The sequence below is a fragment of the Myotis daubentonii genome, chromosome 6 (assembly GCF_963259705.1).
Source record: "Myotis daubentonii chromosome 6, mMyoDau2.1, whole genome shotgun sequence".
In the NCBI taxonomy this organism is placed as follows: Eukaryota; Metazoa; Chordata; class Mammalia; order Chiroptera; family Vespertilionidae; genus Myotis; species Myotis daubentonii.
In genome coordinates this window covers 20,766,519-20,792,038 of record NC_081845.1, presented here as the reverse complement: position 1 = coordinate 20,792,038, position 25,520 = coordinate 20,766,519, and the positions used below count along the sequence as shown (strand labels likewise).

Genomic DNA, 25,520 nt, shown 5'->3' with positions numbered 1-25,520 from the left:
GGTGTGGCGCCCCAGCCCCCCCATCCCACGGGCCCTGCTCTGTGTGTGACAGGGTAGAGCCATAACCTCGCCATCAGCCTGCCCTGATTGTGAGAGTGGCGGTGCCCCAACCCCCTGATCGACCCTGCTCTGTGGGTGATAGAGGGCGGTGCCCCAACCCCCCACCCCCGCCCCATGGGCCCTGCTCTGTGTGTGATGGGGTAGAGCCATAACCTCCCCATAGGCCCTGCCCTGAGTGTGACAGTGGCGGCGCCCCAACCCCCTGATCCGCCCTGCTCTGTGTGTGACAGGGGGCGGTGCCCCAACTCCCCTATCGGCCCTGCTTTGTGCGTGACAGGGGGGAGCTCCCCAACCCCCTAATGGGCCCTGCTCTGTGTGTGACAGGGGGGAGCTCCCCAACCCCCTGATCGACCCTGCTCTGTGCGTGACAGGGGGGAGCTCCCCAACCCCCTGATTGGCCCTGCTCTGTGCGTGATGGGGTGGCACCGCAACCTCCCCATCGACCCTGCCTTGAGTGTGACAGGGGGCGGTGCCCCAACCCCCCAATCGGCCCTACCCTGAGCGTGACTGAGGGTGGCATCGCAACCTCCAGATCTGCCCTGCTCTGTGCATGACAGGGGTCGGCGCCCCAACTCCCCAATCAGCCCTGCTCTGAGCCTGACCAGGGGCTGCACCTAGGGATTAGGCCTGCCCTCTGCCACCCGGGAGCAGGCCTAAGCCAGCAGGTCGTTATCTCCCGAGGGGTCCCAGACTGCGAGAGGTCACAGGCCGGGCTGAGGGACTCCCCCTCTCCCCCGAGTGCACAAATTTTTGTGCACCGGGCCTCTAGTAATTATTATAACTAATAATACCATTATTGTGATTATGGCTAACAAATATTGATTCCGAGGATACCATGCGATGTGTTTATATTATGTAATTTTTCACCCTCACTTTCAAAGGGAGGTAGACTTTTTCCCATTTTACAGGTGGTGAATTAACCTTAGGTGAGTAAATTATCTTGCTCAAAGAGTTAGCTTTGCTTCACTATGAAGCCCATCCTTTTTCTACCGCAAACTGAACTAGCTACCTCTTTAGATGGGGTAAGTGGGCAAGTTAGGGCTTCAAAGTAGACACTAACTTATAATTGTTGTTAAAAGTGTCTCAGAAAAATAATAAACTAGTATGAAAAGGGTAGAGAGGAAAAAGGGCAGGATAACTTTAACTTTTCTGCTAATGCTTAAGAGCTACCGCTATTTTTTTTTTGGGGGGGGGGAAAGGCGGGGGACAAAATCATTATTATTTTTCCTGTTTTTTCTTTTTATTGTTTAAAGTATTACAAACAGTAATACATATGTCTCTTTTTTTACCCCATTGCCCTCCCCCTGGCCTCTCCTACCCCCCGCTACCACTATTTTTAAATTTTTATTAATTTTTACAACTTTTGAGGTCATGCTAATTTTCATTAGTTTTAAATCCAAGAGGACAGTGATTGGAATTTTTACCTTCGGTCATAATACTCTTTGTTGTAATAATCATAGTCATAATACACTACTACTGGAATAGAAGTTCAGAGTTTGCATTCTATTGCTTAGCTCTCTAGACTCAGTTTCTGTATTATAAGCCACAAGGTTGGGAGTCCAAGGAGCAAGGTGGGCTTTGTATTAGAGAAGTTTTTTTTTTTTTCTACTAGGGATATGAAGAGTGCCTATATTATATATTTATTTTCAAACAGATTATTAAAACTCAAGGATTATGAGTGCTGCATTCTTAACTACTTGTTCTCTTCAATCCTTTTCTCCCCTTGCTCCTCAGATACTTCCTGTGCCTTCAGCTCCGACAGGACATTGCCTCTGGCCGCCTGCCCTGTTCTTTTGTGACTCATGCCCTCCTGGGATCGTACACACTACAGGCTGAACTTGGAGACTATGACCCAGAAGAACATGCCAGTCATGACCTCAGTGACTTCCAGTTTGCCCCCTCCCAGACAAAGGAGCTGGAAGAGAAGGTGGTAGAGCTGCATAAAACCCACAGGTCTGTTGACTTTCTGGCTGGAGAGAGAATGGCCATGATAGATTTAAATAGCTTCTTTTATAAAACTTGCTAGACATTAGAGCACAGTTGGTGGGATATCTAGTGTTTCCTTTTGGAACTTCACTTAGTACTAATCAAGACACTCTGCAGTCCTTGAGATAATCTTTCAGGGTCTTTATGACTATAATATGAGGAACTATGCTCAGGAGGCTAAATGTTTTCATATAAATGGAAAAGTTCCCTTTTCTTATGACATCTTTCTGTCCCATTTCTATCCCTTGATATACACCCGTATACTTGAAACAAGCATACCCACATGCTTGTTTGGCATTCACTGTATGTTCCTTCTGCCCTTTAATTGTTTTTATTACAATCTTTAATAAGAAAGCAAGGGAGACAATTAGTCATCTGGATTTGAATTAGAAACGTGGGTGGGATGTAGGAGAAATGACTGAAATATACAAGTGGTTTCTCTATCCACAAAAGATGACTGTTGGTTTAGCTACAAAAGATGACTGTTGGTTTAGCTAAGGATTACTTAATCACTTACATACCATGTTACAGGTTAAGAACTTTTATATCTGTGTGAAAACAAAATGCTTCTTTTAGTATAAGTTTTAAAAACTCAAGCTACAAAATTATAGTTTGTCCCACATTGCAAAATTGAAATTTTTAAAAATTCTGAAGATAATGATTTGAAAGAAACTTTTAGAGATTAGAAGCTTTTAGACAAACCACATTTATTGACTTTTTTATTATTATTATTATTTTTTTAAAGCAGTCTTCTCTGACATTGTAGTATGAAACTAGAAATCAGTCATAAGAAAAAAACCCTGAAAAGCACACAAAGACATGGAGGCTAAATAACAGGTTACTAAACAGTGAATGGGTTAACAATGAGATCAATGAAGAAATCATAAGATATCTTGAAACAAATGAAAATGAGATCACAACAACCCATAAATCTATGGGATACAGCAAACGCAGTGCTGAGAAGGAAATTCATAGCATTGCAGGCCTATCTCAAGAAACAAGAAAAACCTGAACAATCTAACTTTATACTTAAAGGAACTTGAAAAAGCACAATAACAAAAACTCAGTGAGTAGAAGGGAGGAAATAATAAAAAATCAGAGCAGAAATAAATGAAATAGAATCTAAAAAATAATATAAAATAGCAATAAAACCTAGATCGGGTTCTTTGAAAAGATAAGCAAGGCTAACAAATCTTTAACCAGACTCATCAAGAAAAAATGAGGACCCAATCAGAAATGAAAGAGGAGAAGTAACAGTTGACACCAAAGAAGTACAAAGGATTATAAGAAAATATTACGAACAAATATATGCCAACAAATTGGACAATTTGGATGAAATGGGTAAATTTCTAGAAACATACAATCTTCCAAAACTAAATCAGGAAGAATCATAGAGTCTGAATAGACAGATTACAGCTAGTGAACTTGAAGCAATAATTAAAAAACCCTTCCAGCAAACAGAAGTCCTGGACCGGATGGCTTTACAGGTGAATTTTACCAAACATTCAAAGAAGAACTAACACCTGTTTTTCTCAAAGTATTCGAAAAAATTCAAGAGGAGGGAAGACTCCCAAGCTCATTTTATAATTAGCTTTATCCTAATTCTTAAGCCATATAAAGACACAACAAAGAAAGAAAATTATAGCCCAATAATATAGCCTGATGAACATAGATACAAACGTCCTCAACAAAATATTAGCAAACTGAATTCAGCAATATATTAAAAAGATCATACACCACGATCAAGTGGGATTTATTCTGAGGGTGCAAGGTTGGTATACTATCCACAAATCAATTAACATGATACACCACATAAGCAAAATGAAGGGTGAAAACCATATTATCATATCAACAGATGCAGAGAAAGCATTAGATTAACCCAGCATCCATTTATGATAAAAACCCAGCAAAGTGGGAATAGAGGGCACATACCTCAATGTAATAAAAACCATATACAACAAACCAACCCATAGCCAACATCAAAATAACTAGGCAGAAGAGTTGCCTTTAAGATTGGGAACAAGGCAGGATGTCTGCTTTCACCAGTCTTATTCAACATAGTACTGGCAGTCCTAGCCACAGCAATCAGACAAGAAGAAATAAAAGGCATCCAAATTGGAATGGAAGATATAAAACTGTCATTATTTGCAGATGACATGAAACTATATACTATAGAGAACCCTATAGGTTCCACCAAAAACTACCTGAACTGATAAATGAATTAAGTAACGTAGCAGAATACAAAATAAATATACAGAAGTTCGTTTCATTTTTATAAACAATAATGAACTATCTGGGAAACTTAAGAAAACAATCCCATTTGCAGTTGCTTCAAAAAATTTAAAATACCTAGAAGTAAATTTAACCAAGGTTGTAAAAGCCTTATACTCGGAAAATTATAAGACACTAAAGAAAGAAATTAAAGAGGATACAAATAAGTGGAAGCATATACTATGTTCATGAATAGGAAGATGATATAGAATTGTACACCTGAAACCTATGTAATTTTATTAACCAACTAGAGGCCCGGTGCACAAAATTTGTGCACAAGTAGGGTCCCTAGGCCTGGCTGGCGATCAGGGCTAATCGGGGGCCTTCCTTCCCCCGGCTGCTGGCTGCTGGCTACTGGCAGGGGCCTTCCTTCCCCGGGGACTCCCATTGGGTTGAAACAGGAGGGCTCGTTCCGCGCCGCCCCCTGGTGGTCAGCACATGTCATAGTGAGCAGTCAAACTCCTGGTTGGTCAAACTCCCGAGGGGACAGTTTGCATATTAGCCTTTTTTTATATAAGGTTGTCACCCCAGTAAACTCAATAAATACATAAAAACTAAATGCAATATTTGGCTTTAAATATTTTTATTTAATATCAAAATGCTTTTAATTTTTTTATTTTTATACATGTAAATAAACACGTATTGTAATTTGAATTTGAAATATCAGGTGCTAAAATGCCATGGGCAATATGAAGTTTAATGGGACATGTTCCTGCTTTCTAGGAGCTTAAAGTTTGTTTAGTTGGGAATGTAGATTGGAAGGGAAAAATTTCAATGTGGATAGAATGTGATATATACCATCTGCTGTAGGTGTAAAACCAAATACAAATATTTCTGATCTTTGTTATGATCAAGTCTAGTGAAATAAAATTAAGGAGTAAGAATTTGATTGTTTCAGAAAAATGAAATCACTTTTTTTCTTTCATTTTATTTTATTTTTTCTTAATTATGTTGTATCCATTATTGCTGGGGTGTTTTTCCCCAGTAGGAAAAATTAAAAGCAACTTTCTAAGATAAAAAGGGTAAGGGTAGAAGTGCATATCCTTGTAATAAACAGGTTTATATTAGAGGATCCTAAGATAAAAATGCTAGAGATTGAGAGTTCAGCTGTTTTACCTGTTTTCTACTTTTCTGCAGATTTATCTGTGTTACTCCCTGCACCCCAACTCTCCAAGCTCATCCACCTCTTCCCCTATTTTGGCCACATTTTCTTTGCATTCACCAATAAGATAATATTGTTTCTTTTGATTCTTAGGGGCTTATCTCCAGCACAAGCTGATTCCCAGTTCTTAGAAAATGCAAAGAGGCTTTCCATGTATGGTGTTGACCTACATCATGCCAAGGTACTGTAATGTCATGGGGAGGTGGCCTCTTTCTAGGCTGTTGACTGAAGTTTTGAGAGGGCTCTAGTGTCAGAATAGCCTGGTTCACCTTTTGCAAAAGGCTACTCACCCTCACCCCAGGGCCTCTGTAATATTTCTTTGGAGACTAATTGTAGTGTTTATGGTTGTGGGAGGGTCCATTTTTTCTCCCCCCCCCCACTTCTTTCTTCTTTTTACAATATTTTTTATACCCTTTCATATTTACTTATCCCAAGACTCATCAGCCTTCTTGATCCATCATCTTGGTTTACTCTGCATCCCAGCTTGTGTCTTATCAGAAGTAACAAAAGTGCCCTCTATCCCAGCTCCCTCTCCTGCCTCTGTCTTGGGATCAGAGAGCAGACCTTAGCTACCATGAAAGGGAAAAAGCATGATGGATCTTAGCTACCACTGTCTAAAAACTCCCTGGTTATGAAGGAGCCCTTGAATTGGGCTTCTCCCTCTTGTAAGATAAAGTATGCTGGCCCAGGCTCCAGGTGACATAGCACCTTCAGTCTAATTTGAGAGGTGGAAGAGTAGGTGATAGGAGAAGGTGGGATTGGGTTGTGTTGTGAGGATGCCAGTAATAAATGTCACCTATTTCATGATCCTTGTTTGGATGATCATTTAATGGGGAGAGCCTAGGATAACAAGAGGTAAGGTGAAAGGTGGATTTGGAAATATATTCAGAGTCAACTCAACATGCTGAGAGAAGCTGTGGTAGCCTGCTTTTAAAAAGACCCTGCCAATCCCTAAATGTAGCATAGGAAGCCCAGATGAAAGGATTTGTGAGATCTCCAGGAAAGCCCCCCACCCGAAGATATCTTCCCTCCCTAGTCCTCAGATTAGTACTTCTTGCTTTTGTGTTAATAGTCCTTCATATTTGAAAATTTCTTTTTTCCTCAGTGACTTCTTTATTCTTTAAATATTTTTCCTTATTATAAAAGTAATACATGTTCATCATAGAAAATAAGAGGCGAACAGAAGGGGAAAAAAATCACTGAAATCTCTTTATGCAAAACAATCACTGTTAACATTTTGATACATTTTCTTGTTTTAAAAAAACCTTTGTTGCCCTGGCGGGTAGCTCAGTTGTTTAGAGCATCGTCCCGATAGGTTGCAGATTTGATCCCTAGTCAGGGCACATACAAGCATCAGCCGATGAATACACAAATAAATGGAACAACAAATCTTCCCCTGTCTCTCTAAAATCAATAAATAAACATTTTAAAAAACCTTAGCGCAATTGAACTCACGGATTTAAAAATGATATTATCCAAAGTAACATTCATTCATTCTGTTAATCATCTGATGGACTCAGATAATATTTGATAAACAAGGTATTTGTAGTCATTTAAAAGGATATACAGCAATTTAAAAGAACCTTTCATGTAGTTTTTATGCCTTTAACTTTTTCATTGTCTTGAGATTGTATTTAAAACATCTTTTAATTAATATTTTATTATCAGAAGAATTTTTACTGGCTCTCTCATGTTAGGACAAGTTGGAGGGTGTTGAATAAAAGGTATCTTGACAAAGGTACAGGGAAACCACAGGAGTAGCGATACTTCTGAAGTAGTAGAGCACCAGCCCTCTCTGGATCTGAAGAGTGATTGTCAGGACTCAGGAGAGATTTGTGTGGAAAGGCCATCTAGAGAGGAGCTGTCATTGCCAAGGACACAGCCAGCCAGATGGCAGCCATACAGGGAGGGAATCTTCAAAACCCTGACCGCCCCCTCCCTTCCTCCTCTCTCTGATCTTCTTGACGAACTTTCCGTAGACTGAACCATTCGGAAGTCAGTGGGCATGGGATCCTGTTGATACCCACATGGGGCAGCTTCCGGGGGCAGGGAGCACAGCAGAGGAGATGGTCCCTTTTTCTTTATTTCTCTGACTTTGAGGTTGAATGTCAGAAGTCAAATACAATGTTTTTCCCTTTCTTATCTTTTATTTGTAATTTCTCATCGTACAAATACTGATAATTCTAAAACAATGTGTGGAACAACCGAAAATCAATTCATTTACTTGGGTCCAGATTTTGTTTATTATTAAGTCAGATAAAATAGCTTCAGTGTCCTGCCTAAAGATTGCTTCAGACGAGAGATGGCTTTGTTCAATGTTTCAAATGAGGGCTGCCTCCTTACTTGTGGTGAGAACATGCTGTCTTGGGCAATCTTCCAGCCTGCTTCCTGCGGTCATGGCCAGTGACGTTTTTGGCAAACGCACCATTTGTGACTGGTGCCAAGTTGCTTGGACACCTGTGCCTGACTCACCCGCTTTTTACTCTGTTCCTAGAGAGAATTTTGGCTGCCAGGACACTGGTGAATAAAGAACCTTATAGATTAGATATTTAAACCTCCTCAGGTGATCTAATGTAACTATTTGTGTATATGAATTATTCACATATCAGCAACTAAAGCAATTGGCATCAGTTACCTAGTACTGTCCTTTTATTTTTTTAAAAAAACTAATATAAATTGTGTTACATTGTTCTCAATCACAGGATAGTCAAAATGTTGTATTGAATTGAGACCTAGACTAAATGTAGTGTTTGTTTCAGCATGCTTTTTGAGAATTTAGAAAATGTGAATATCTTTAAGTAATATTCTTCAGTGTTAAATATTTGAATGAGATTTAGTTTTTCCCTTAAAGATAAACAATAATTTGTACATTTTGAGTATTGTGCATATTAGATTTTCAACACTACTAGAAACATTAGGAGCCAATTTTTTACTTTTGTCTGTAAACTTTTTTGATAGTTTAAAATCTTTAAGGCTTGTGATTATTCTAGATTGTCATCTATTCTAAATTAAAACACTGGGGAAAGAAAACAATATTAATAATTGAAGAATAGCCTGCAGTCCTTTAAAATATGCCAGCCAAAGGAATATGCTATGACAAAAACTGGATGTCAGCATTCGGAGTTACTGAATAACTACTTGAAAGAATTCAAACATTTTAACACTATCAGTCTAGAAGAGAAATTTCCTGGGAGGGATTGTTGTTTTACAGAATATAGGTGTAACTTTAATAGCTATTAGCTAGAATAATCCATCTGAGATAAGTTTTACTAAAGTAAAAGGCCCAATGTACTTTAAGCCAACATACTATCTATCCCAGCCGTGGGCAAACTACGGCCCGTGGGCCAGATCCGGCCCGTTTGAAATGAAAAAACTAAAAAAAGAAAAAAAGACCGTACCCTTTTATGTAATGATGTTTACTTTGAGTTTATATTAGTTCACACAAACACTCCATCCATGCTTTTGTTCCGGCCCTCCGGTCCAGTTTAAGAACCCATTGTGGCCCTCGAGTCAAAAAGTTTGCCCACCCCTGATCCCCAAGGGGGGGCGTTGCCTCTTGGCAAACACTTTTTAGCTCTCCTATCTCCAGGATACCTAAATCGTGTTGTTTCCTTCCTTCCTCGTGAGCTCATAGGCCTGAGCTCGGGAACATGAATAATGCCTTTTGAAGAATATTGTGTCCTGTAGTTACGTTGTGTACTTCTTTGGCAAATCAAACCTAATCCCTGAAGATGATTAGATTTAAGATGTGTTGTGTGCCCTACCGTTTCTATTAACCTGTGTGCTGTCACTGAAATTTAAATACCAACTTGTTAAATTGGTATTCCTAGTCATGGTTTGAGGAGCTAATGAGCTTCCTGATCTGTATAATTTTCACAACTCTAACCGTGGTCAAATGCTTATGCTTGGCAGGACTCGGAAGGCGTGGACATCAAGCTGGGTGTGTGTGCTAATGGGCTTCTCATTTACAAGGACAGACTGAGAATCAATCGTTTTGCTTGGCCGAAAATCTTGAAAATTTCCTATAAGCGCAGTAACTTCTACATTAAAGTTAGGCCTGCAGAGGTAAGCATGTCATGTAGTCCTTGGCATATCTGATTAGGCTTTGTCCATGTTCTCCATGGCCATGAGTTAACTGAATTTTTTTCCACTGAATTTAAGAAAACGAACTATTCTTTATTTCTCTGTGGTGAAAAAAAGGTCAGGTTCTTGGTGATAAACCTGCATATATATTCCTGTTGCTAAAACACAAGCAACAGCCACAGATTCACAGAACAGGGAAGATAGTGCCTGCCACATTGTGGGGGCTCATTTTTTGTTGTTGAATCAGCTAAGTGGAGATCAATAGGAAGGTGGTAAAATTAGTTTTAGTGGACATTGACATTGTTTATGTCAATAGTTATGTACCTGCTTTTCATAGAAACTAGTATTGCAGTCTATGAAATACTTATTTTGTATAAATTATATTAGATGTACTCATCGTTTTTCAAGAAGAATCACTTTTTAGAGAAAATGTGAATTCATGATTTTTAGTAGCTTCTAATGAACTCGTAAATAAATATGCCAATTTGTTTATTCTAGCTGGAACAGTTTGAGAGTACCATTGGATTCAAACTGCCGAACCATCGGGCTGCGAAAAGGCTATGGAAAGTGTGTGTGGAACATCACACTTTTTACAGGTAATTGAAAGAAAACAGCTTAAAATTAATTGAAATAGCTCATGGTACCTTTTACTTACTGGGAGGTGGTAGTGGAACGTGTGGCAGATGCCGCAACACCCTCCATTATGGCTCTTTGCTCTTATCAGTGTCAAATCTCCTTTGTCTGCAAAGTCCACTCTTGTGTCTATTTCTGTTGCCTTGGCCATGCCTTGTCATCACTCATCGCTCTGAACTATCTGGCTTCATTTTTGCTGGCATGCCATAGACTCCAATTTAAAAGCAGACCAATTTGCTCCTGCAGACTTTTGGGATAATGATTAATTAAAAGCATTTTTATATCTTTAAATCTTATATAACTTTGCTCACAAACATGTATCTAACACAGAAAGGGAAAATCATAATTTGTCTGCGGAATGCTTTGAATCTGATCAGTGGATTTTGTTCTGTTTTAGTTTATCACAAAAGATTGAAATAATTTCTTTAGGAAATTAAAAAATGGCTTTCAGATTGAAGCCATGAACAGATCTTTGTGTTGATTGACAGCCACTCAGCTAGACTAATATTAGTTTAACTAGAACATAATAAAGTTGCTGTCCTTGCTAGAGCATTTAATATAGCCCATCACCATTCTTAGTGCTGCACAGGGATTCATTTTATGAATCCTTATAACATAGCTTATGGGGCAGGTGCAGTTATCTTCATGTTACATATGGAGAAACTGAGGAACAGCGAAGTTCAGAAATATGCTCTTAGTCATATACATAGTAACGGTGTGATGGAATGCAGACCCAGGTAGTGTGGCTCCAGGCACCCACCAGTATACCCACGGTGCTAGACTTCCCAACTGAATTTGCAGCTGATGTGCTTCCTGCTATTTTCTCAGTGCTTTTTGTTGGTGGTGGTGATGGTGGTGTGTAAACAAGAGTAACATGAGGTTCTCTAGCTTCACATTAAACTGCCATTTAAACTTCGGCATTGCAAATCCAGATTAATCCCAAGCGAGTTAACGTCATCAGCCACTTTATAGAGAGTTTTATGGGAACCCATGGCACTCGTTAAATGTATGATTGATTTAGCAATTGGTATGTGGATTTTTCTTAAAATGTTCATTTTCCATAGATAAACATTAATATTAATTTGTAATGACAGGAATTTTATAAAATTAAAATGTTAATACACTACTTAAGCAGTAAAATATGTAAAAGTTGGATTCCTTTGTAATACATTATTACTTAGATTATTAGCCCCTTATCATAGCTTTTAAAGTTCCAAAAGTGAAATGATAGATGCCTTGTAATGGTTTTGATGTTATTCTTATCAAGATAGGGTCTGATATGGAAAATAAAAGTAACATAAAAAGAAAATAAACTGATCTTAAAGTGATAGTCTTGAAATATTTTGTCAATTTATCTACATTTTCTTAGAAAATTTATATTACCATTGATTTAAATCACCAAAAAAATTCTTTTAAAGAGAGCTAATAAATGTCTGTGGTGAAGTCAGCCCCTTTTTTGTTTTGATGTTTGTTTTTATTTAATTGAAGCTTAATTACTTAAGGGTTTTTTTTTATCATCAGAAAATTAATCTGCAAGCTAATGATTTGAGTATGTGGTCAACCAGTGTCAGGCAAGAAAGTATCTTATCTCAAATTAAAACAAAATAAAAATTCTCCAGTTAATGATTTTCCTTCTTTTGCACTGTGACATATATCCTTTCAAAGTCTATTGGCAGAAAATGGAAGATTTAAAGAAACACTTCTATTACATACATGAATAGATTAAAATCAAGAGAGCCCAGAGGGTATTAGTTCTTTCATCAGTTTTATTCCAACACTTTTTGGGGAGAGGGGGAGGAATGTTTAAGACTACTGAGAATCCTTAGTTAATGGAGGATAGTCTCTTGTATTATTACATGTAGCTTTACCTTTCCTTGAAATTTTTTTCATTGCTTCCTTAGCAGAATAAGTTTTCTAAAAAACTGGGCAGAAGGTCTAGAATACTTTAAATGCTAAGTAATTCTTAAAGATTCACTCTTGGAGAATGATAGGAAAAATTTTGGTAGTAGTCTCCATATTGTGGAATTGTCAACTAAAGCCTTCTTATATTTAATAAATTCCACAAGAGCTCTGAGATTATTTTTTTAAGATATTTTGCCAACTCTTGATCAGACAGTGAAAGTGAGGAAATTTCAGTTGTATGCCAGACAAGATTGGCTCGTTTACTAAGAACATGTTTTTGTGTACATGGGAGTATTTGACATTAAGTTTAACTTTATCCATTATGAACCCAGGATTAGCAGTAGAACTGTGCTAGCAAGAAAGGAAGTTAGTCATCTCTGCATATCCACTGCATGCTGCCTTCTTCATGGGAACAAGATTCCTTGTTAGATGTTCTTTCCCAGGAAAAATAAACATAAATATTAAGAATTACTAAGAATAAGGGATTGCTACTTGGCACTTACAGCTAGGAGCGAGAATTCAGACATATGTGTTTATCTAAATGATTTAAGCTAATACAAATAAATAACCTTTGATAAACACTGAGAACAGCTGTACTTTTGCTCATGTCGAGGAAAACATAAATACATGAATATGGATTTATTCATTTTATCACTATCATCAAGCTCTTATATAGGAAGGTATATAAATAATGTTCTTTTTCATTAGTTTAGTCATCCATTTTTTAATATTGAGTAATCATGCTTAATAAAATGAGATATTAAAAGAGTTTTAAAGTTAATAAAGAATTCATAAATTCTAATTTTGTTCCTTTTTTTCCCTACTACAGGCTTGTGTCTCCAGAGCAGCCACCAAAGGCCAAGTTCCTGACCTTGGGGTCCAAATTCCGCTATAGCGGCCGCACCCAAGCCCAGACCCGCCAGGCAAGCACCCTCATTGACAGGCCTGCACCACACTTTGAGCGCACATCTAGTAAGCGGGCCTCCAGGATTCTAGATGGAGGTAAAGATGTTCATGACAGTTTTGAATTCCATTAATCTTTCTAATCCAGTGGGATCAGAGAATGTTGACTAGTTGATAAGGCCCCCAGAAATACCCTAGAGCAGTGGTTCTCAACTTTGGCTGCACATTAGAATTACCTGGGAATCTTTTAAAATCCTGATTTCTGGGCCTCATCCTCCGAGGCCCAGCTACCCTCATCTGAGGATGAGGCCCAGAAATCAGGATTTTAAAAAGATTCCCAGGTGATTCTAATGTGTAGCCAAGGTTGAGAACCACTGCCCTAGAGGAATAGCCATTTTATTCTGAGTAAATAAAGTTTCATTTCTTATACTCACAAGAAAATTTTGTAGGATTTGAAGTTCTCATTCTGAATCTAAATGCTTTTTTTTGCATTATCAGCGGACACAAATGTTCGCTAAGAGTTCTCACTGATGAGCTGGTGGACAAACATATTTTTACTGGTCTGACTTAATTGTGATGTATTTTATGTGGATTATTTTTTGGCAAAAATGTAATTCCAAAGGTTTTTGGTGTGGTAACATCTGAACTTCTATTCAAAGGAACTTAAAACATTCAAAGTTTTGATTTTAAAAACTCTGACTGAAGCTTACCAAACTTTCCAGCATATGAGAAACCATTCACAGCTTCAAAGGATCAGTTTAAATGTAGTGTTTTAACAAAAAGAAAGGAAATATAATATATTCGTTTGTTCTTTCACCCAAGGGGAGTGTATAAATTTGTATATTTTTCCTATTGGAATTCTAATTAGCTACATATTTGTAGTTTTGTATAAATTATACATGGAAATAAATTGATGTTGCTTCCTTTCATACATGTATGTATCTTATTACCCTAATTTTGAATTAATAGCAGGTTTTCTAGAAAAAAGCCAAGGTTAATTTTACATTAAAATACTTTATGAAGGACTTACATTTTTTCTACCTAAATGAAAATAATTCGTATGGATGACTTTCTACCAGAAGAAGTAGCTTTTCAACATTTTTGTTGATTAATCTCAAAACATACACAAAAATAGTAATATAAAATTTAAATATCTTTTATTACTGTTATTAGCAAAAATCTTTTTATTGCTTGTTATTACTGATAACTTTCTGAAATATGAACTTGAACAACTGCATTATAAATAATTATCTGAAACAGACAATATGCTAATAGATAAAAATATTCCCTCAGTGAAGGATAAACACACCTGGGTCTTGATCTGTTTCTCCTGGAATAAACTTGGAAAACAGAACCAGGCATACACATGGAGAGACTTCCCAGGATTTGTTGTTGGGCATCTTTGTATACATAATTATTAAATATTGATTCAGAAGAATCTTTAGTGTATTTTTATGAGACCACCCAAAAATTGCAAGGTGACCATAAACTTGGTTCAAATAAATGTCCACATTCCCAAATGTAGGGATTTAAACTTAGTGAATTACTAGTGTACAATAGCTATCCGTGTAACTTTTAGCTAATAGGCAACTGAACATTTTTCCAGTAAATCTGAAAAATGTTCCCATTCATGTAAATATTTCACAAACTTTGCCCCTTGCTACACAGAATTTATGCAAGTGCTGAATAAATGCAGGCAGTATTGTTTAATGCCCTGAGAGAAATCATTCCTCTTTCTGGAATGCTGTCTGTTTCAGCGTTTGTTTTAAACTATGAGGCTTTATAACTCTTATATTACAAATTTTACAGTTTATAAAGAAGAGTAAACTACTGTGATTTCTATGCGGTATATCAGCCATGCTTAAGGAAATGTACCATCTTATATGGGCAACTAGTGCAGAGGGTTGTAATAGGTTTGTATCTGAAAACAATGATTTTTATAAGTAAAAGCCACAAACATGGCACAGTAATCCATTATTTTTCCTTTTGTGTTCTGGGCACTGTAATTCATCAGATGGGCAAGTTATCAAAGGATTATTGTGTTATTGTGAAAAATAGAAGGCTTTTCATGCCAATGTAGGACCAGACAGCCAGTGAACTATTTGGTTAGGGCTTATAGTCTCCCTTTTTTTTCCTCCTCAAAGCAAAGCTAGGCTGTAACCTGGTACTGAGCTTTATTTTTTTCCACCATTCTCCATTAACATACCATTTTTGTTGTTGTTGACATGTGTTGTGTTTTCATTTTCCTGTTTAGTTTTTAAGTAAGGTTAGACTAGTGTAGATATATGTATCAATAGTTCTTGCTTTAAGGCTTGACAGTCTTCTAGTGATTACATAGAACATAAAATTTAATGTGATATCTAAAATCAAATATAAAAATAAAAGTCAATCCAGAGTAGCTGTTTTAGAACAGTGAGAATCCAAGATTGGAAAATCAACCCAAAAAGTAGGCAAAGCAGTCATTTAAAAGAGTTTATGACCCAGATGTATTTGAGAGCAGGGGAAGCAATGATTTCATGAAAATGGGAAATAGAATAATCAGGGACACTAGTTACTTGGGTCATCTGGGAACGGAGGCCTATATGAGGAAGAAGAACCATCTCAGTTGAGAGTAGGAGGCAGCCTTGAGTAAAACAGGAGATAAAGCATTGCAGGTAGCAGGAGCAGCGGGTCTGAAGGTTGTAAGATTAGGGAGAGCTTATTACATTCCAGAACAGAAAGAAGTCAAGTGTAGTCAGAGCTTAGTAAGTGATGGGGAGAGGTAGGCTGGGGCAGGTCACACATGGCCTTGCACGCCATGGTAAAGAATGTGGTTTTTATTCTAGGTGTTGCAGGAAATTGCTGAAAGTTTTTTTTGTTTTGTTTTGTTTTTGGTGTGTGTGTAGTGTGTATAAGCACAGATGTGTACACACTTGTGCTAGCATATAGGTACACTGTTAATTTTTTTTAAACCAATAACTTTGCAATGTCTAAAATCACTAGAGGATGAGAGAAGAAGCAGGAGAACTGGTTGGGAATAGTCCAGATGAGACTAATGGTGGTCTTGCCTTGGGTGATAGTAGTCCAGTCAGCCATTTGGCACCCTAAGCTCAGTGGCTGGGACCTACAAGCTTCTCAGGGTTCTACAGGTGTTTAAGACCTAAAAAAAATTGTTTTAAATCCCCCCAAAATAAAAATTCCCCTGCAATCTGAAATTAATAAATGTTTAAAAGTATGCAGCTTCAACATTTTGTCAACGTCATTGTGTAAATTTAAATTTCATTAAAATTTTGATATATCAAACTATTTCTAGGTCAAATTTTTCCCATTTTGCAATAATTTCTGAGTATGTGTAGGGGTGCTTAGAAATCATAATCATAAGTTAAAATAATTACTCATAGCTGTGTACTTTCCAAGTGAAACCTACGAAAATCTTCTCAAAAGTTTATAAAAAAACACCTGGAAAATAATTATTCGTAATGTAAGATGTGAGTTCATTTTATAACATTCTGTGGGCTTTTGAAAGCATGAGCCCTTAGGGATCTGGGTGGTCAAATAGAGATGGAAGAACTGGCCACATTTAGAATAGATCCAGCACTTGCTTGGACTTGCAGATGTTAAAGGGGTGAAGGAAGAGACTTTGAGGTTTCTGGCTTGAGTTAACTAGGTGCAAACAAGTATGAGGGTGGCCAAAACGACAAGACTGGGGAAGAAGGAAGTTTTAGGGCTTGTGAGGGATGTACATCAAAGGTTTCTTGTAAAACATGGGTTAGAAGTGCTTGATGCCTTCCAAGTTCAATGTGGTGGATCACATACAGCCCCTGCCCTCCAAAGGCTTGCAGCCTAAAGGCCTTTGTGGTTACTGGGCTTCTCTGGGGCATGGATCTGAGCCAGTCAAGCACTTTTTATACAAGTAAAATGACCTCCCTGGTTGTTCCGTTGTTGAGGGAGAAACCACAGATAGACAGAGGCTTTGCCAACTGCTACTCACTTTGCCTTGTTGAGATCTGAGGCCATCTTGGGTTGATTTGCCATATGACACAGATTGCAACACAATCTATGTTTCTTCCCATCTGTAGGAGCGATGAAGGGAGTACATGAGGGCCAGGCTTGCTGAGTGGGAGGGTGTCTGTGTATTAGATTTACTGTTAGGTCAAGTTGAGGCATTCAGGGGGGACGTTAGAGAAATAAAAACTATTAAACAGAAATTCATTCCCTAAAATCTACCTTTACTATCTTGTCACAATTTTAAATGGCATTTAAATTAAAGTTCTTTTATGGGCGAATTCTTTAAACTTATTGAAGCAAATAATTTTAATAAGTAGATAATTATTTGTTTCAGAAGTAATCTCAGATAAGATCAAAGAAATCCTAGAGAATTAAAATAATGCTTACATTGTGATTCTGACACTGCTTTGACTCTCATTTCAGCTGGTCTTAGAGCTCCTTCTGCTGGCTGATTGCATGATAAGAGTATACCCTTAAAAAAACTGTTTTAGGAGCCTGTGTAGTTTAATGGATTAAAATTCAGAATACTTCCAGAGTTCAGTGGTTTGGTTCAGTGGATAGAGAGTCAGCCTGCAGGCTGAAGGGTTCCAGGTTTGATCTGGTCAAGGGGCATGTACCTCGGTTGCATGCTCCCAACCAACCCCCTTTCACTCTCTCTAAAAATAAATGGAAAAAATATCATTGGGTGAGGATAAAAAAAATAAAATTAAAATTAATAAATAAACTTTTAAAAAAGGTTTAAAAATTAGTTTATTTGACACGTTGATATTTTCAGAGCTCTAGCAACGTTCCTTTTGAGTACATGCTGCCTGCTTATCTGTGTAAAAGGGGGAAGTTTCATAAAGTTTGACCATTTACCTGTCCTAATGTAATCCAAATGATCATTCTTTATTAGCTCTAGTTGGTGTTGTGGACCAAAGTCTTATGAAGGATTCTCCTGGCCCTGGGGAGGTGTCGGCATATGGCCGAGGAGTTGTCAGCACAGCCATAGTACAGGATGGGGATGGCAGAAGGGACCTCAGAAGCCCCACTAAAGCCCCACATGTGCACCTCATTGAAGGAAAGGTATGGTAAATTAGTAGAATATGTGATTTTAAATGTGTGCTTAGACTAGAGGCTATCTGTTGCATTTGTTGTTTCAGAACTCAAATAATATTTAAAATTAGTCAATGTATGTTCTCTTTTGATATAATTTCCCAATTTTCAAATATGCAAAGGCTCTTGCTTGTTTGGATAGGGTCTCTAACCTTTTTCTGAGTGGAGTTCAAAGCAAAATATTCCAATGTAAATTATATTAATGCAAGTAAGTAATTTTTAACTCTTCATAATCATTCTATTTAGTTAAATCCTTAAATGATAAATGCTATGATGATTTGAAATTTATATTTGTTTGTTACAAGTAAATGTTAAAGTATAACCTGTATTATTATTTTAATCATGTTAACTTACATTTTTTGAAATGAGCAAAGATGGTCTTTATGAAAAATACTATTTTTCATTAGTAATCTATGACATTCTTAAGCAAGGGTAAGTGTTTTGTGAACAGTGAGAAGATGGCATGTTGCTTTTGGCCTTATTTTGTATGTACACCATAATGAATAGAGAAGTACCCTATATTATGTTTTCAAATTTGTCACTGTTATTTATGTTACCTTGGGCAAGTGAAGTCACTTAGAGGTTGATTTGAAGAGGCTTTGAGTTCTTCAGATCTCTTTTCTATATCTGCACAAAGCAACACACACACAAATGAAATCATTCTGTGGACTTACAATATTCTCTATACTTTAACTTTGAAAATTCTGAAGGCATACAGCATGAATTCATAAAGAACCTGCCAGATGAAGTAGCTGCCAGTTCTCAGGAATTCGACAACCTCTAATTCTCAGCATTGAGGGTGGAGGGGGACCATGCGGACCCTTATGCCACAAGGACAAGGGCTTCAGGTAGCACGTGCCATCCAATCACCTGCATACCTTGTTAAAGAATTTGTATCATATTTCAAAAACTATTTGTTCCAAAATTATTTAGTTAAAAATAGCACAAATCACACCCAACAAGGTATCCTTGAACTGCTGAAAAGTTGTCAGAATCTTTAATAATTATGCTGATGAGGCACCTAGGAGAGTGACTCCTTATATTTGAAACAGAAGAGCTGAGCAATTTGAAGTCTCTGTTCTATTTTGCCTGGTTAATTTGATACATCGTTATTTTTTTATAAAGTTCTTTTAAATTCCAAAGGAAATTCTTATCTTCATTCAGCAAAAGTTGAGTATGTTGGCCTTTTGCCAATGCTTTGAATGTCTGTCAGCAACCAGGTTTAAAAGTAATAATACTGTTTGAGTTTCATTGGATCTATTTGCAACCAGTCAGAAAACAGTAGTTAAGTCAGTCTATATATATACATTTTATGATCAAAGTAGTTCAGTTTTCCTCTTTAAAATGGATCATTTAATTCATTTTCTAACCACACTGTGTTAATACAATCCCTACTTTTGAGTAAGATTGTTCACTAACTACTTATTTCTTCTCTCCTCTTTTGCCTCCATTTCTCCTTTGAATGTATCCGTGTAATTTTACATTCAACCATGGATTTGCTTCTGAAAGCAGCCTGTTTTCATCTGCCCACCTTCACCACTCATCCGCTATGCTTCATGTCTTTCCCCAAACCTGTTACCAGTCCCTGAAATGGACTTGCTTTCAGACATTTCGGAGGAAGACCCCTTTGGGGAGGCCGACCAAATCACACTAGACAGCTTAGAACTCCTTTCCACAGGGGAAACATCAGAGCAGGGGGACTGTGACGTCGCTGTCCTGGATTCTGTCTTGGATCCTATTGTAGCCCCTTCTCAGATTGACTGTCCTCCCACCCACGAGAAGCCTCTAACAGAGGCTGACCGCAAGGATTCTGAGTGTGGGTACTTTCCCTTCAGTTTCTGTAAATGCTTCCCACCCAGCTTCCCCTCACTCCTCGATGAAGATGGGTACCTTGCTTTCCCTAGCCTCCCCAAGGTCTGGGTCTCCTTCCTCCCCGCTGACGTCCAGCACTATGTTCCGATCACCTCCCCTTCATTCCTTCCCTCCCTCATCCTCATCTTTGGGCTCCTCCTCTCTGCTTCTCAGTCAGTGCCCTTTTCCCTCACATTTTCCCTTCCTCTGGCTCTGTCCCTCTGCTACCTGGAGGCCAAAGCCACGTCCTTTCATGTGTCTTATGACTGTGACCTGAATGACAGAACAGAGGAAGAGGAAGCAGTTGTTGGTACTCCGACATAAGCTTCAGTCTGTGCAGTCCACAAAACTACACTTCATCTTGTACCCCTCCCAATGTAGAGTGTAAACATGTGCATAAACTTTACCACTGACTACCCTCAATATAGTATGAGCTGCACATTTTCACACAGATATTTCAGTGCATGAGCAATAAGTGTAAGCAACTTCCCTTTCATTGATATCCATTGAGAGCTCCATACATTCTAAGTTTAAAGCAAAGTTATAGGATTCTTTTATAAATATCTGTAAACCTTACTAGGTCTTAAAAAAAGAACTTAGGATGCTGTGGACATCACAGTAATTGACATGTATAAGTAGAGTTTCTATTCTTTTTTTTAAAAAAAAATTATTGATTTTTTACAGAGAGGAAGGGAGAGGGATAGAGAGTCAGAAACATCGATGAGAGAGAAACATTGATCAGCTGCCTCCTGCACACCCCCCACTGGGGATGTGCCCGCAACCAAGGTACATGCCCTTGACCGGAATCGAACCTGGGACCCTCCAGTCCACAGGCTGACGCTCTATCCACTGGGCCAAGCCGGTTAGGGCTCTATTAGTTCTTTTGTTAGAAAGCCAAGCTCATCCTTCTTGAATTTATGCATCTTTAGTCCTTTATTCCTGACATTTGTAGTTCTAATCTCAGAAACTCCTTGTCTCTCTATTATTGTAGCATTTGGAGACCAGATGAATTTCAGGTAGTGTTTTATTTTGTATGAGTCTTTTTAAAAACTCTAAATCATATAATTATGTGACAGAGTCACCGTCAGAAATTTTGTAAGGAAAATATCTTTTCTTTAACAAATGTGTATGGAAAATGAAACAAGGCTTTTTGAAAATTTAGAATATATAGCCCTAAGGTTGGGCCTCTTAGTGTTCTTAAAATTAAATGTCTGGTTTGAAGATTTTTACCTCTTTATCGGATTGCCTCTGCACTGCTAGTCAGTCCATGCTAACGTGTGCAGTATGTTTTTGATTGTTTTGTAAAATGGGGTCTGGTGTCTTAGTGTCTTCGTATCCTGTGGTTACTGTCAATAAATAGAGTAAGTCATGTAATTTAGAGCAAACCTAAAGACAAATGTGAAGATAATAATGTGATTAGGCATTGAGAAGCCACGAATCTTAAAGGGTACCTGCGGATGTGAAAGATGGACATTTTAGAGAATTCAGTGTTGACCCAGGAATTGGAAGATAGTTCTTAACAGATTATTGGTTGTGTCTAATATTTACCTTCTGATAAAAAAGATACTCTGAGCTTCTTGCTAACTTTTCAGAAATACTTGAATACATTTTTTTTAAAAGAGAACATTTTGAACTCTCAGATTTGACACTATCATTTGAATATGATATGTATATGATCCTGCTATCAATTAACATGTAAAGGTTAAACTATTTTCCTTTGGTATCAGAACCAGTATTTTTCTTTTTTGCCATTCCTGTCTTTGAGTTAGTCAGTAGTCACTAGTATTTATGCTAGTTTTAAATTCACAAATTTATTCTTTTGGAACGTTAAATACTGAGACTTGTCCAACTATGAAAACTGATTATTGTTTAAAGTATTTTATGAAAGAAAAGTGGCTATAGTTTAAAGAGTATTTTTAAGTACCCACCATTGTAACATGAATGTAGCAAAATAAACCAATTCCCTCCTCACCAAGGAAAGAAATCTGTGTAAAAAACTGAATAATAGGGAATATTTCTCTGACATAAAGGGAAAGCCAAACTTTACATCATTTTACTTTGCCGTTATCACCAGTGGGTTTAGACATTTCAAATTAGAACTGATTGAATTATGCCATTTTTACACTCTCAGATTTTTATTCTTGAGTAATAAAAAACAATACTCAAAAGCAATGCATGTAAACTAGGGACTGAGAAAGAGTGAAGCTTCCATTCTCCATTCCACCCTTGCAAAGGATCATTTCCATCATTTATACAACACTGTAGGTGAAGAAAGACCGCGTGGCTTAATGTTCTGCATCTTCTGTGGGCCACACAATAAAGGTTGGTAATGCTAGTTCACCATTGAAGTTCAAATACAACTTCTTTGCACCAATGGTAGAGATTCCACTAATACTTCTGTTTCTGGCCACTTGCTGTATGACTTTTCAGGCGAAGATGGAAGAAGAGGAAACACAGCTGGAGGAGGTGGATATTTTTTCTGCAAAATTAAAACATGGTGGCTGCTGCCTGCCATTATTCTTGTGTGGAGTGATGCACTTTCAGGGTTTATTTGTCAGTTTTGCTTGTGGCTTTAGGTTCTTAAAATTGTTATTACTAGTAATGTCTTAGACTATCCAACTCTGGTGCTTGCTGATTGATACACTTACGTTTATTTGCTTTTTCCCCCTCTGTGTGATTTAATTTCACAGAAAAATTCCTTGAGAGTAGAAGGGGATAATATTTATGTCAGACATAGCAATTTAATGTTGGAGGTTTGTATAATTTAAGAAAACAACTGTCCTGATGGCTGCCAGGCTGCTATGGTTGGGAGGTCACTCACAGGCTGGCTGGCAACATTTTCCAAGCACAGCGCATGAAATGCATGGGGAAAATCCAACTCGGGAGTGCATGTTACCAGTCTGACTGTGTTCTTTTAAAGTGGCTTAGGTAGGAGTATATTTACTAGAAGTTCTCAAAGTGACAACTGGGAAAACAAGTTCTATTTCATCAGATGAATAGTTTTTATCCATTAACCTTGAAGTTCTATAAGTAAACTTATTCTCTCCTAATGGGTTATCTCAGGGCATGGAATCTGAAGTAATGTGATCCCATCCTTAGTATTCACTAACCAGAACAGATATTTGTTGATTTGGCATTAAATCATTTTACTGTCGATCTATGTCCACAATAGTTTGGGGTGGGTATGGAGGTGGGGATGGGTGGTGCCACTAAAATCCATGCAGTTAGGAATGTGGTTCAATTAAAGTATTCCATATGAAAGTATGCTAATTAATGGGCTAGCTTTGATAAAGAAGGAAGAATAAATGAAAGACAAAAATGAGGGGGGGGGGAAAGAAAACCTAGCCACCCAGTTAGGAATGTCAACTATATTCCCCGTGTCACACGAGAACTTTTCTTCTCCTTATTTAGGGGGCAGTACATGGCAATGTATTTAGTGGTGAACTGCAATTCTCAATAATCCGACTAATCAATTTGGTTGCTTTTGGCAGCTTGTGATAATTATTGGAAATGTATTTTTGCATAACTTACTAAAATGCTTTAAAGTGTAATACATAACATTGCTTTGAACAAATACAAGAAATGTGCCTGATCTCAAGCCACAGTCATTTTTCCATGCCATGCAAAGATTTTTAGATTTTCATGAGTTTTTGCAAATGGCTGTAGAAGCTCATAGATGAGCAACTATGCTTGTGCATGAATATGGAATACCTAATTTTATCAGATGCATGACCTGTTCCTCTGGGAGTGGATGAAAGCTGCAATCAACAGGTGGCCCCATGATTTTTGAAATGTAAGAAAAGGTTTAAAATTCAGTTAAAACCATTTCCTAAGCAATATTTAGTTTTAATTCCCACAAATACTAGTTTTCAGGGCCAATATAAAAAATCCCACAATACCATTCATCAGGGCCTACTCCAGTGAAAAATCAACCTGGTAATTACGCTTGCATTTTTGTCTGTATAAGGACCATTTGGTATGTGGGGCAGCTGGGCCTCACATTTGTGCTTAGCAACTACATGAAACCAGTATGAGGTTATTTTATGGAGAGATCAAATACAAGCAGCCTGTGGAAGCTGTTATTTTTATTCCTTAAGATTAAAAGCCACTGCTGGAATTTCCTGAAAAAAGTCAGTCCTTGCCCACCCTACCACCCCCCTTTTGTGGTAGATGATCTTGGACTGGCTTTCCCCTGAGGCCAAATGTGCTTCTGAGTCCACCTTTCTCTATTTTTACTTGATTTTAATATGTTCACAGAAGGCAATTTTAGTAGTAGCCCTAATCAGGAAGGTGAGTCTACAGGAACAAATTCCTAGGCTGCATTCAAATCTAACTATTAGAAAGAAGAGTTATTAGCCATTTTGAGTATTAATTCCATGACTTCCTTCTAATAATGTAAATAGTTATTTCTTAAAAAATTCTAAACAAAGAAGACATTAGAACCCTTTAAGATGTGAATCATAAAAAATTACAAATTTGCTTTATGTTCAAATTTTGAGGGACTCATTAAGGCTATTCATAGGTGATAATATGGCTTTTGAGACTTGGCATTTTTCTTGCTTTAGTATGTTTTTTTAATCATAAGTATGCTTTGTCTTATTTTTTGGTTTTATTTTTATTTTTGCCCTACTGGGTTTTTTCCCTTTTGGATTTCCCCCCTTTATTACGTTACACATTGCTAGGACCTGGATAAGGCCCAGGAGGACATACTGAAACATCAGGCTAGCATTAGTGAACTCAAGCGCAATTTTATGGAATCCACACCTGAGCCGCGCCCTAATGAATGGGAAAAACGACGTATCACACCTCTGTCCCTACAGATACAAGGGGTATGTTACTAGCTATTTGTTGGCTATATGTCTCCAGCTTTTCGGTAAAATTCAGGTTGCTAATCTCTGATGCTGATTCCCAGGAAGTTACAAAATGTTCCCAGGTGTGTGTGTGTGTGTGTTTTAAAATGTAATTGCTAACAATTTTTTAAAATACTAAATATTTATTAACAATGTAATATGTGTTGACGTAGTTCTTAAGTAAATTGTATGAGTTACAAAGTACTTTTGAAATAGTTTCAGAATAACTATATTACTCAATTAGTGGCAGCGTATTTTTATATAGGACGACTTAGAAACTGAGATTATATGATATTTAATAAGCTTTTCAGATGTTGACTACTGAAATAAGAAAGTTTGCTTGATAAATAAATAAATAAATAAATAAATAAATAAATAAATAAAGTGGATCATTTTTAGAATCGTTAAGGTAATTACTAAGAGGAAAATGAGTTAAAGTTAGCTCTGAAGACTGATGAACCCCGATGTAAACTTGCAAAATGTTGTATCATACAAGTTAATACTAAGACTCCCTTGTAATAAAATGTAGACGAGTGTTTTAAAAATGTTTTCAACTATAACATTCTTTTTTCTTTCTGTGATTACTTTTCCTCATCAATATCGTATTGCCTTTTGAATCTATTCCCAAAATATTTCTCCATTCATTCCCATCTGTTCTTTTCTGATGCTCTCAAAATCTCTTTTATCAGCCAACAACTTCCATGGGCTCTTTATCATACTTGAAGAGACAGTGATTA

The 25,520-nt window shown here is 37.4% G+C and overlaps 1 protein-coding gene across 21 annotated transcripts in view; it reads left to right on the top strand.

The window, feature by feature from the left end:
* Positions 1 to 25,520, top strand: part of EPB41L2 (erythrocyte membrane protein band 4.1 like 2) — a 195,835-nt gene that overhangs the window by 138,520 nt on the left and 31,795 nt on the right. For 15 of the 21 annotated variants that reach the window (XM_059700327.1, XM_059700322.1, XM_059700319.1 and 12 more), the window contains exons 7-14: positions 1,795 to 2,013; positions 5,573 to 5,660; positions 9,392 to 9,544; positions 10,061 to 10,158; positions 12,927 to 13,099; positions 17,883 to 18,052; positions 22,624 to 22,686; positions 24,616 to 24,762. In XM_059700327.1, the coding sequence (XP_059556310.1) occupies positions 1,795 to 2,013; positions 5,573 to 5,660; positions 9,392 to 9,544; positions 10,061 to 10,158; positions 12,927 to 13,099; positions 17,883 to 18,052; positions 22,624 to 22,686; positions 24,616 to 24,762 (1,111 nt within the window). Of the gene's footprint in view, positions 1 to 1,794; positions 2,014 to 5,572; positions 5,661 to 9,391; positions 9,545 to 10,060; positions 10,159 to 12,926; positions 13,100 to 17,882; positions 18,053 to 19,594; positions 20,574 to 20,800; positions 22,400 to 22,623; positions 22,687 to 24,615; positions 24,763 to 25,520 lie in introns of those variants that run through there. The other 6 variants (XM_059700329.1, XM_059700326.1, XM_059700323.1 and 3 more) reach the window with 2 other exon arrangements.